The sequence below is a fragment of the Microtus oregoni genome, unplaced genomic scaffold, assembly GCF_018167655.1.
Source record: "Microtus oregoni isolate MIOR12 unplaced genomic scaffold, Mior012 000046F_ref0000063, whole genome shotgun sequence".
NCBI classification, from domain to species: domain Eukaryota; kingdom Metazoa; phylum Chordata; class Mammalia; order Rodentia; family Cricetidae; genus Microtus; species Microtus oregoni.
This window is the reverse complement of record NW_024543220.1, coordinates 9,681,873-9,694,669: the sequence shown is the minus strand read 5'-3', so window position 1 is coordinate 9,694,669 and position 12,797 is coordinate 9,681,873. Positions and strand designations below refer to the sequence as shown.

At 50.0% G+C, this 12,797-nt stretch overlaps 1 protein-coding gene across 3 annotated transcripts; it reads right to left on the bottom strand.

The window, feature by feature from the left end:
- Positions 1 to 2,870: 2,870 nt before the first annotated feature.
- On the bottom strand, positions 2,871 to 7,075 carry LOC121435377 (H-2 class I histocompatibility antigen, Q10 alpha chain-like). 3 transcript variants are annotated; one of them, XM_041634659.1, is made up of 9 exons: positions 7,003 to 7,075; positions 6,537 to 6,806; positions 6,110 to 6,361; positions 5,094 to 5,375; positions 4,866 to 4,970; positions 4,023 to 4,055; positions 3,870 to 3,916; positions 3,634 to 3,729; positions 2,871 to 3,464 (listed from the first exon to the last, which is right to left on the bottom strand). In XM_041634659.1, the coding sequence occupies exons 1-8, from the start codon at positions 7,073 to 7,075 to the stop codon at positions 3,637 to 3,639; spliced, it is 1,155 nt and encodes a 384-aa protein (XP_041490593.1). In that variant the 3' UTR covers positions 2,871 to 3,464; positions 3,634 to 3,636. The 3 variants fall into 3 exon arrangements, with proteins under 3 accessions (XP_041490593.1, XP_041490594.1, XP_041490595.1); XM_041634660.1 differs by having other exon boundaries at positions 4,866 to 4,901; XM_041634661.1 differs by having other exon boundaries at positions 6,537 to 6,755; positions 7,003 to 7,067.
- Positions 7,076 to 12,797: the final 5,722 nt, after the last annotated feature.

Below are 12,797 nucleotides of genomic sequence, written 5' to 3'. Positions count from 1 at the left end.
GCCAGAACGATGCCAGCACTGGTTTTCCACCGGCACAGTCTCAACCCTGACCATGTTCTCCCTGGACATAAATAGTGCACTCTCAATTCTCATTGCACACCTGATTTCTAGAGAAACCAGTCAGTCACATAGAGGTTCCGAAGGACAACAATCCACAGGAATCACGTCCACACTCTTAACAGTCCCCTGTAGTGAGGACCAAGACTTCTGCTTCCTGGCACAAGCTGCTGTCAAGACCTAAGCTAGTGGGGAGTGAAAAGGACTCTGCCAGAGAGAACAGGGCTCCGGGTGGGGGCAGTACCCAGTCAGCACAACTCGGTTGCCCTGGTCAATGTCTCCTTTGCCATCACCTGGGACCCTGGGCAGGGGGGAGGTTTGGGATCTCACAGCTTGTCTCCTGAGGCTCACACTAGCTGAGCCATTTCTACACTGCAGGGTCCCTGCCTGGCCTCCAGCAACCGTGGTTCATTTGTCAGCTGTGAGGAAGACACACAATCTGTGTGCTCCAACAGCTTCAGGAGATCCCGAGGATGGGGCCGAGGGCACTGTGGATGGAGCAGGAGGGCCCTGAGTATTGGGAGAGGAACACACAATGTCAAGAATACCCAGCAGACTTTGGGCCCTGTCCGGCTGCGACAAGCATAGCTGCAATGGTGTGTGACCGCGGCTCGGAAGTTAGGACTGCTCCAATTCGCCAAGGATGGAACTTGGGTTCCAGTCGCCCCGGGTCCCAGGTCCCAGGTTCTGCACAAATCCAGCCTGAGAGGTGGTTTCCTATTCAGTTTAGAGGGGGCTGTGGGTGGGCTTGGTTCACTGCTTTCTTTGTTACATTCACGTATAAAAGTATACTGAAACGGAAGTAAGGTGTCTATATCATTAGACTAGTCTGCCTCATTCTTGTGGGCTCTTAGATCCCAGGTCCTGCAGACAGAGATCTGCACAGATTGGCAAAAGTCAACAAAGACGCCTGCAGAGGGTATCAGTACTCTGGAACTGACATTACAGAAGGTTGTGAACCTGAGTCCTCTGGAAGAGCAGCATCAAGGTAGTAATGACCCAAGTTTAAGGCAAGGAAGTGTGCGACCTTGAAGAGAACCCCATCCTCTCCCAGGTGGTCTCTGGGAGTCTCAGGTTGTTAACATGTTTACAGAGAGGTCCTTCTCCCCTGCACCCCTGTGGTCTAGACTCACTTAACAATTGTAACCTGATCTCATTTAGGTTCCTAAGCAACACTTTGAGGCTAATACCTTTAAAACTCATCCCAGTAATGTATACAGCTATTTGTAAAGTCGACAAAGTGTGACAAGCCCACACTCATGCTCTTGGTATACTTTCTTTCTTTCCCCCCTCCCTCCTCCCCCCTCCTCCCCCCCCCCCAGACAGGGTTTGTCTATGTCACTGGCTGTCCTGGAACTCACTCTGTAGACCAGACTGGCCTTGCACAAAGATATCTTCCTGCCTCTGCCTACTGAGTGCTGGGATTGAAGGTGTCACCACCAGCAGACTTGTCTTTCTTTCTTAGCGTTCATCTTTCTCTTTTTCTTGGCACCTCTCTTGATCCTCCTGCTTAAGGTCTACATTAAAATACATTTATTGGTTCTTTTTCATGGCACCTCCTAGGTACCTCATGGCCGTGGGAATATCTCCTTCCCAGCTACCAGCTGTCAGGAACTCTTGGAAGTGGATGATGAAAGCAAGCTTCGCACTTCCCATGAGAAGGGCACAGAAGTAGCTGCTGATGCAAAGGGTGAGTAGCGGAAGGGCTTCGTGGTCGGAATCAGTGGTGGGAAGGACAAACAAGGTTGTCCCACGAAGCAAGATGTCTGGACCCACAGCAGAGTGTGCCTGCTGTTGGGTAAGGGACGTTCTTGTTGCAGACCATGAAAACTGGGCAGAGGAAGTCCAAGTCTCTTCAAAGATGCATTGTGGATGCCAATCTGGATGTCCACAACTTGGCTATTATAGGCAAAGGAGACACTGCACTGGCAGATACTGCTGTCTCATTGGGTGGGGCCCAAAAGGTTGGCAGAATCTGACAGCTTTCCCATCTTTCTGAAGAAGCTGATGAGGTTGGCCCATATGTTGTCAGAGAGGCCTAGTACCAACACACACAAGATTCAGCATCCCGTTACTTCATGCATCTGTCATCACAGACACCGAAAGTGCTGTTCTGGAGAAAGAACACACTGAGGAAAATGAGCCCAATGCTGCAGAACGTCTTAAACCTTTGGCCAAGAGAATGAAGGAAGCCCAAGGAAAAAAAAATGCCAGGAACAGATCCACAGGAGATGCAGGCTGTCCTCACTAAGAGCTTCTGCTTAATCTAACTCAATTAAAAATGGGTCTTTAAGCCAGGCGGTGGTGGCACACGCCTTTAATTCCAGCACTCGGGAGGCAGAGGCACGCGGATCTCTGTGTTCGAAACCAGCCTGATCTATCAAGTGAGTTCCAGGACAGCCAGGACTGTTACACAGAAAAATCATGTCTTGAAAAAATAAATAGTGTGTGTGTAGGTCTTTAAAAGTTACAAGTACAGCTACCGCAGAATAGAATCCTTTTTTATTTGTTTGTTTTTTAAGACAAGGTTTCTTCGTGAAACAAAGTGATCACCTTCAAAAAATACCTTATTTGGGCCAGCCAGCTGGCTCAGTGGGTAACGGTGCTAGCCTCCAGGTGTGATGAGCTGCGTGCCATCCCTGGACCTACTTGGTAGAAGAAGAAAACAGACTCCTACAAGTTGTCTTGTGGCTTCTACACATGAGCTGTGGCTCTCACACACATGCACACAATAAATAAATAGGCTTGGGCCACATTAAAATAAAAAATGTTTATTAACCCCCAACTCTACTAGTCTGCAATTCTCTTCTGCACCAAAGTCATAGATCACAATTTGGCCTGAGTAAAGGTCCCTACAAATTAGGGGGTGCTACTCGGGGCACAGTGGGTGAGGGGGTGGAGCTTTGTTTCCAACCCTGTGCCCTGTGACTGTGACAAAATACCTGATGAGAAGTCACCCAGCGAAGAAACAGGTGTCAGACCTTCAAGACAGAAAGGAGGGAGCCAGGGAAGAGACAGGGGTCAGATCTTCCAGACAGAAAGGTGGAGCTGTCTCTGCTCACAGTGGCAGATGTCCTGCTCAAGCCCTGCTCAGGAAACAGAGGAAGGGGACTCCAGCGCTCCACTGGCTTTTTCCTGAGTCTCCAGGCGATGAGTGCAGACACCTTATAGTCAACATGGCTCTTCCCTTCTCAGTTAAGTAAACCTGGCTGGAAAGACCCTCACAGACACACCCAGAGGGGCGGCTCCTAGGTGATTCTACCTCCGGGCAAGTCTGTGAGTCTGGTGGTGGTGTCCCAAGTCTTCAATCCAGGAGGCAGAGGCAGGCAGATCTCTGAGTTTGCGGCCAGGCTGGTTTACAGAGTGAGTTCCAGGACGGCCAGGACTGTTGCATGGAGAAACCCTGTCTTAAAAAACAAACAAACAAAAAGGATTCCATTCTGCAGTAGCTGTTCCAGGCATTTCCACATGGGGTGGGGAGGGAGTGGGGATCTCCCTGAGTGAGGAGACTAGGCAAAGGCTTCTGAGAGCCACGGGGACACAACACCAACAGGGTGGTGGGAAACAGGCAGATACCTTTCAAGGTGAGCAGTCAGGCCATCTTAAAGGTCTGAAGAAGTGGCCTGGATGACTTTTGCAGGGCTCAGCCTTCCACAGAAGAACCGCTATGGCCTACAAGATTCAGAGCAGATTCGGGGCAGTCATTGTGAAGCGGTAACATTTCTGAATAGCTCACTCCTCACTCAAAATGTCCAAGTCCAAAGACTCTCGCCAGCCCCACCACGTGTCCCCTGTCTTTCCCCATGTCTCACCTCATCATCCACGACTGTCTCGCCGGAGTCCTGGTGACTGTCCCTGCCTAGAAAAGCACAAAGCAGGACCTGGTCAGGCTTCAGGAGGCTTGAGGTGAAGCCGGGTGAGCTCCCATGGCTCCAAGGATCTGAGTCCACCCCCACCACACTTACATGCTTCCTGAGGGTGGATCCTTCTTCTCCAACCTGAGGGAAGAAACCATGTATAGGTGGAAGGGGAGCAGGCAGTCCTGAGGGCCTAGAGCAGTGGTTCTCAACCTCCCAAATGCTAACACCCTTTAGCTCCCCATGGTGTGGTGACCCCACTCTACAATTATTCTCTAGCTACTTCATGGCAGTAATTTTGCTGCTGTTGTGAATCATAACGTAAATCTGATATGCAGGAGATCTCATGCACAACCTCCAAAGGGGTTGCGACCCACAGGTCGAGAACCACTGCCTTAGAGGCATCCTCTTAGTCCTGAGCCCAAGGGAAATTTCTAGAACTGAGGTGATGTAATACCTCCCTGGAGGTTTGTCCTCAGTGAGACCTCTGCCGGTGACAGCTGGGCGTGAGGTCTCAATCTCCAGAACCAAGCTAAAACTGCCCTTCAGTCCCCTCTACATTTTTTTTAAAAAAATATTTATTTATTTATTATGTATACAATATTCTGTCTGTGTGTATGCCTGTAGGCCAGAAGAGGGCACTAGACCCCATTACAGATGGTTGTGAGCCACCATGTGGTTGCTGGGAATTGAACTCAGGACCTTTGGAAGAGAAGGCAATGATCTTAACATCTGAGCCATATCTCCAGCCCCTCCCATTTACTTTTGAAGGTTAAACAAAAAGTTCCCAGATGAAGTAGAAGCAGAGCTGTGGATGGTGCATCCCACTACCCAAGCAGAGCACACAGCTACCCATGGTGTATGGTGCATCCCACTACCCAAGGAGAACACACTGCTACCTGTGGCGTGAAGCCCTCAGTATGAGAAGAAAACTCAACACGTCTCTCCTACCTGCATCCTTCTTCATACATATGTAACACATCAAAGCTCCAACGATGATGAGACAGACAAACAGGACAGGAATTAGTAAGATGGGGTTCTTGTACCAAGCAGCCTCTGGGAAAGGAAGGGAAGGTGAGGACCACCCAGCTCTCATCCCCAACCCTGCTCAGGTTCCCCAAAGAGCTATCTCTTACTTAGCTTACTCTAATCCCAGCTCTGCACCCATGTCCTCCTTACCCCATCTCAGGGTCAGAGGCTCAGGCAGCCCCTCATGCTGCACATGGCATGTGTATCTCTCCTCCTCCCCAGAAGGCACCACTACAGCTGCCCACTTCTGGAAGGTTCCATCCCCTGCAGGTCTGGTCTCCACAAACTCCATTTCCTGGATCAGTTCCTCCTCATTCAGCTGCCAGGTCAGGGAGATCTCAGCTGGGTAGAAGCCCAGGGCCCAGCACCGCAGGGTAACAAAGGTAACTTTTTTCAGAATGAGGTGATGGGCCACATGTGCCTTTGGGGGGTCTGAGGGAAAGAGTTTGGAAGATGAGACATCTTGCTTTCTTCTGGGGACTCAAGAGTGTTCATGTGGCCATTCTGGGAATGGACAGGGGAACTGGGGTGGGATTAGGGTGTCCTCATATTAGTAGACCCTAAATAGAGCTCAGGCCCCGGGGTCATGTGCTCTTCGGGGTGCTCTAAGATGTGAGTGGCAGTTTGGGGTAGGAGGCTTCAGGGCTCTGCAGACTGATGGAGGGGAAGAGATTCTGGTCCTGAGCTGAGTGAGGGCCAGGAGACTCAGAAAAGCTGGAGTCAGACTCCAGAGACACTGAGGGTCACCACAGAAGGAGGCCTGAGAGAAAAAGCTCCTGTGGTCCAGGGCCATTGCCCCAGGAAAGAAATTGTTCATCAGTTACTAAAAGATTGGTCTCCTGCTAGAGAAAATGAATTTCCTAATTGTCTGTAAGAGAAAAGCTGTTCTCCGAGGGCATCATTCTTGGTCAAAGATCTGGATCCCAAGGAGATTGCTGCCTCCTGGGACTCTGGGGATGAGTGAATTAAGGCCTTCTTGTTCAGGGATCTCCCTCTCCTCCTCCATCTCCAAAGGACAGGATCTACTCCAGAACCTGTGCTTGCTGGGCCAGTGAGCTAAGCCCCAGTCCTCTCATCCTGCCCATGCACCCCCAGCTCTCCAAACTCCCAGCAAGCAGCCTGAGGGAAACTTGGGCATGGTATTGCCCCCACCCCCCACCGCGCACCTGAGCGCAGCAGTGTGTCCTTCCCCTTTTCCAGGTGTTTCTGCAGCAGCTTCACGCACTTGCCCTTCAGGTGGGTTCCTAAACTGTCCTGCGAGATCTGAGCTAAGGTGCTGCCAGAGGCTGTCCCGGAGCTCAGGTCCTCATTCTGGGTGAGGCAATCCATGCCATCATAGGCCATCTGGTCGTACCAGCGGAGCAGGCGCCCATCTGTCCCCATTTCGCAGCCACGCATCCCCTGCAGCGTGTGAGGGTCTAGCGAGGACAAGGTGATCAGTTCCACTAACTGTTAACCAAGTCCCAGCGAATCCCTGAGGGCTCTTTTTCTGGTGAGGAACTAGGCAGGTCTCGGGTGACACTGCAGTTCCGCGAGTCTGGGCAACCCTGGTACATTTTTGGGTGATGTAAAGGGTCGGGGTCACTCACTCACCGTCCTCGCTCTGGTTGAAATAGCGAAGCAGGGTCATCAGGTTCCCTCCAGACAGTTGTGCTTGAGTCCTGGCCTTCTCAGTCGGCAGGTCCCAACTCTCAGGCCCCTCCTGCTCCATCCACGGCGCCCGCGGCTCCATCCTCGGAGTCTCCGCGTCGCTGTCATAGCGCACGAACTCCGTGTCGTCCACGCAGCCCACGAAAATGAACCTCGGCTCCCCTAGGCCGGGCCGGAACACGGTGGTGCGGAAATACAGCAGCGAGTGTGAGCCTGGGGGCGGCGCGCAGTGAGACCCTGACCCTGCTCCCGGGACCCCGGGCAGAAGCGCTGGCCGGGACGGGAGAATGGTGCGGGGCTAGGAACAGGGATGGAGAAGGGAGCAGCGGAAAGGGAGACGTGAGTTCCTGGGTTCCGTCCGCCCCTGCTCCTTCCCGCCAAGATCGGTTTCTTCCTGGGTTGCACTCACCTGCGTGGGTTTGAGCACAAAACAAAGGTGCCGCAAGCATCAGTCCGAGAGCTGGGGGCACAATGGCCCCCATTCTTGGGGACCTGAGCGTCTGGTTCTGAGCGGATTTTGGGCACCTTTACAAACCAGAGTGACCCTGATTGGATTATCTCAGAACGCGACTTCAAATGAGAGTGAGAACATGTGTGACGTCATCAACCTTCGGGCAGAAATCAATGAGGGTGGGGACTGGAAAGTCAAACTGAATGCCGACCGCCCAGTCACCACTCCCTGAAACTCTGAGAGCCACTGCCAGAGAACCCAACACAGTGCTGACTTCCCGGAAAGAGCTAGGGTTTGTCAACCTGCCTTCCTGAGTCCCAATCAGAGACTGTGGAGTTCAGGGGAGACTGCAGACTGAACTCAGGCCTTCTCTAATTCAGTGCTGTGAAGATGCAGTCCCACCCCTTCTGGGACTCTGCCAGAGATATATGCCAGCGGGTGTGTGGGCAACAGCGACCTCCTCTGGGAATTCATTGGAGAGATAGGTTTTCTCAGTCTCTCTCTGTCTCTCTCCCCTCCCCCCACTGTGTGTCTGCCTTTCTGTCTCTCCACGTCTCTGTGTCTCTCTCGTCATTTTTTTTAGCTAGCTTTTTCTGAGTTTTTCGAGACAGGGTTTCTCGAAGAGGGAAGTAACTATGACCATCTAGTCTTCAATCCCATAAAAGACCTGAGAAGGAAAACAATATTACTTGAGTAAGCAGGAAGTGCAATCATACAACTTCCAAAAGGTGTAAGAAATGACAACGACAGCCGGTTACCTGGGCAATCACCCAAAGTCTCATTTGCAATGTTGGAGCAATCAACTTTGGTTAAAGCCTAGAGTAACTGACAGACCATTTTCAGAGGCAAGAAAATTTGAAAAACTGTCTTACTCTGTCTTGGCAAAGCTTGGCAGTCTTTTTATTTGTATCCTGCTTGTCCAGTCTGGACACCATGCACTTTGTCAGTAGTCAAGACAGGGCAGTTCTTTGCCCAGAGACCAGTTGTGCAAAGAAGAAAACAAGCTCCAGGTGGAGTGTCTTTGGTGGAATCATCCCGAGCAGTTTGTAATCCAAAACCAAACTTAAAGTGGTGCTATCAGCATGATGGCATCGTATCAACCAGGTGGAGTCGCTGTTGTGGGGCCCCATTACTGCAGGAAAATGTGTTGTTTATGGTGGAAAACTTAAACATTATTCATGTAGACATACATTTAATAAAAGGTACCATAGAGACAAAAATAGTCATAGGGAGAAGTCAAATTTTGCGAAAGCAGAGTGAATCGGTAGGGCACGAGACTGAATCTCGGGGTTTGTGCCCCACATTGGGAGGCAATTTGTTGGCATACCAAAGAGTTCCACAATATCCCAGAATGGAGTATAACAAAAGTTTATTTGGGGATAAACTCACAGTAAGGGTAGCAATTTGCAGTCCTCTGCATGCGCAGGGAACTGAAACCGGATCCAGCATCAGCGAGGGCCATGCATGCTTTCGCCGGCATTTATACTATATGAGAGGCACGCCCCAAATGGGCCGGTATTATTTATTTATTTATTATGTATACAATATTCTATTCTGTCTGTGTCTATGCCTGCAGGCCAGAAGAAGGCACTAGACCTCATTACAGATGGTTGTGAGCCATCATGTGGTTGCTGGGAATTGAACTCAGGACCTTTGGAAGAGCAGACAATGCTCTTAACCTCTGAGCCATCTCTCCAGCCCCATGGGCCGGTATCTTAAAGGCTATTGGCTGAAGGGGTTCCCACAACACAGGGCAGCTAGGGATGTTGCACATAGAAACTTGTCTCGAAACATCAAATCAAAACAACAATAACAACAAAAGAATACATTGGCCCATGAGAGAGGGAGCTGGGAGAGCAAGAGAAGAAGAGAGAGGGACAAGAGAGGGGACCAGGAGAGGGAGAAGAACCAAAGAGGCCGAGAGCACCAAGAATGGAGCCAAAGTGGAGAAAGCACTTGACCAAGTGACTGGGTTATATAGGAAAGAGAAGCTGAGGGGTTGAAGAGGTTTAGGATGGGGTGGAGGTGAGAGGTGCTGAGAGGAGCCAGGGCTCTGTAGCACCAAACAGTTTATTTCTCAGCCAGCGTCAGTACTAAGGACAGGCAAAAGGCAGAACAAAGGGCAGCAGAGTCAGCTGACCACCTCCCTGCTCCATCCTTGGGAGGAAGCTCACACAGGCGCATTTTCTCAATACAAGAATTCAGCTAGTAGCAAGCAGCTACCAATCACTAAGGAGGAGTGCCTCTGGCTGGCATACACCAGTCCAAATCTTAATAGATATGTGTTCTTTCACCTGAGCAAAAATGCTCTTTCTCATGGGCTTAATCAGAACTTTCTCACAACCCTCAAGGGTATTTGGAGCAAGCACAGCAGGCAATCTTGAACTGAAATGACTTCTTTAAGTCAGTAATGACTCCAGATGGAAACTGAGTCACATGTGGGCTAGCACAGGTACCATTAGCAGCACAAGAACAGGCCTAGTCCTCCATACTAACTAAAAAGACAAGAAATAAACACAGAAGACAGGGGAAGGCGCCACAGCCAGCACTGAATTCAGGGTAACCTGTGAGAACAGCCCTGTTGCTCATAATCCTGGACTCCAGTCCAGGAATCCAGTCGTCTCCTTGTTTCAACCCTAATAATCCCAGGTGTTGACTCAGGTTTCTCTCCTGCCCGGTTCTCACAGTTGTTAACTCTTAAAGAAATCACACAGAAGTCTACATCAATTATTAACTGATTGGCCCAGTATCTCAGGCTCTTCTTCTTAATTAATTAATTCTTATAACTTATATTAGCCCATAATTCGTGTCTATGTTGGCCATGTGGCTTGGTACCTTTTTTGTTGAGGCAGTCACATCTTGCATCTCTGTGTCTGGGTAACAACTGGAGACTACAGAATCCTCTTCCCAGAATTCTCCTGTTCTCATTGCCTCACCTCTACTTCCTGCCTGGCTACCAGCCAATCAGCATTTTATTAAAGAAGTACAAGAAACAAATGTTTACAGGGTAAAACCATTGCCCTGTAGCACCCAGGCCCCAGGGCATCACCTTTTCAAGCCTCCAGAGACAAGTCAGAGCTCTGGACACTGTCCCTGCATGCAGCAGAAGAAATAACCAGACACAGTCAAGAGACTGACTGGTAGGGCTGGAGGAGAAACCATCAGCTCAGTCTGCACTCAAGTACCTCGGGGATGATTCTTCTTCCCGGACATACTGAACTGACACAGGAGCATAGCCTTCTATTCCCCCTGTGAGAGGAAAAGCTGTGAGAATCCAGGGAAGCCCTGGTCCCTAGAGAGTTTCCAGAATTGTGACTGCAGATCAGAGGAGGGTCAGGAGGCACGAGGAAGGAGGTATGGCAGGGAATGAACTAATGCCAGTCTGGAGGTCTGTCCTCAGCAGGAACCTTCCTCTCTAGCCTCTGACCTCTGAGAATCATATGCCCATCCCTTCCATCGTCAGGGTTATGAAATGTTCCTCAATTTTCCAAGCACTTTATAGGAGGTGATTCTCAGCATACAGATCCAGAGATGACATGGTTGTGCACATGACGTGTGTGCGTGTGTGTGTGTGTGCGTGTGTGTGTGCGTGTGTGCGCGCGTGTGTGTGCGTGTGTGTGTGTGTGCGTGTGTGTGTGCGTGTGTGTGTGTGCGTGTGTGTGTGTGTGTGTGTGCGTGTGTGTGTGTGTGCGTGTGTGTGTGCGTGTGTGTGTGCGTGTGTGTGTGCGTGTGTGTGTGTGCGTGTGTGTGTGTGTTGATCAGAGGAGTCTGTTCCTTCCTCCCACTTTTACATGGCTTTTGAGGGTTGAATTCAGTTCATCAGAGATGCATGTGTATATCTACTGAGCCATCTTGCCAGGCCAGGAACCTTTTCTTAGTATCTAGAAGACAGCGTTGTCTGATAGCCATTCACCATGCACCCTTCTTGAAGGTGCTAAATTAACATAAAAACATGCAAAACAAAATAGAACGAAAACTAGACTCTGTCCCTTCCATACCTGTGTTCTTCCTCACCCACCTCATCACACATCCAATGACAAAACCGAAGACCACAGCTCCAAACACAGCACCAACAATAGTCATGATCGTGATGGTGGACTGATGAGACTCTAGGAGAGGAGGAAATGGAAGAGAAGGTGAGGGTCATGGCTATGCCCTGGGTCTGTAGAAGGCTCCAGCTTTCCCTGACCCCAGCTCTGCACCCACTCCCTCCTTACCCCATCTCAGGGTCAGGGGCTCAGGCAGCCCCTCATGGTACACATGGCATGTGTATTTGTGCTCCTCCCCAGAAGGCACCACCAGAGATGCCTACTTCTGGAAGGTTCCATCCCCAGAAGGTCTGGTCTCCACCGGCTCCAGGTCCTGAGTCTGTTCCTCCTCATCCGTCTTCCAGGTCAGGGTGATATCAGCAGGGTAGAAGCCCAGGGCCCAGCACCTCAGGGTGACATCATCTTGAGGTCTGGGGTTATGGGTCAGGTGTCTCTGGAGGGTTTGAGGAGAAGAGGTGGAAATGTCAGGTGTTTTTCACTCTTCCTGGGGGTTCCAGCAGGGTCCATGAGACCTTCCTGGGAAGAAATTGGGTGAGGGAAGGGTTAAAATACGCTGAAGCTTAGACACAAGGTTCTAAATAATCTTATCTTTGGGAAATTCTAGATATGGGTGGAAGAGCCCAGGGCCAGAGAGCTCTACGTGTCACATCAGGAAAGAGACTTCTGTCCTGACTGGGTGGGGCTGAGGGATTCAGCCTCACTGAAGACTCCAGAGACCTTAGGTGTGGGCAGAGAACTGGGCTTTTGGAAGGCTGTGGCCCACAGGATTGCAGACTGAAGGTTAACTGCCTTGGTCATTTCAGGACCTTCTCTCCTTCCCTCTGGAGACACTCTGAACCCTCCTGAGGGAAGGGTGAGCCCTGGGAGAGTCAGTCCCTGCTAAGGGCATGGATACCAAATAGAACTTTCCACCTCCTATAAGTGAGAGACAGGAGACAGGTGGATGTGATGTCAGAAGGAGAGACAGCCTGAGTTTCCTCTAAGGCCAGGAAGCAGACAAGAGAATAGACTCTCCACCATCATATTTGATACAGTGATGATTTATATAAGCTATCAGAGTTAGATGGGAGATAGGCACAAAAGGGTCAAAACAGGAAAGGAAGAAGTCCACTCTTTCCAAAAAACATCATTCTTTCTTACAACACCCTGTTGATCCCATAGACATTATCTGGGATCTAATAAACACGGTTTTACACAAAAATCAATAGGAAAAAATGGGACCTTCATTTATGCTAGTAGTGTATTTTAGGAAATGTACAACATTCGAAGTAACTCCACCAGAATAAAGTGTCTGGAGGTATACCTGCCCAAAGAATTGAAAGAAGTCTGCAATGAAAACTTCAAGACATAGACATAGGACATCATGGAAAGACAAACCATGCTGCTGGACTGGCAGAGGTAATATTGTGAAAATGTCCACAGCACCAAAATTAGTCTAGAGATATAAGGCAATACTATCAAAACTCTGATATATTCCATAGGTGTAGAAAAGAGGAAAAATCTGTATGGAGTGAAAACGACCACGAACAGCCAACACTCCTAAGGACTGAGGTCACTGCTGGAAGCTGGACATGGTGAGGCACGCCTTTAATCCCAGGACTTGAGAGGCAGAGGCAAGTGGACGTCTGTGAGTTCAAGGCCAGTCCTGCCTACAAAGTGAGTAGGACTGTAACAAATAAAAGAGCCCTGCTGGAGGTGTTACAT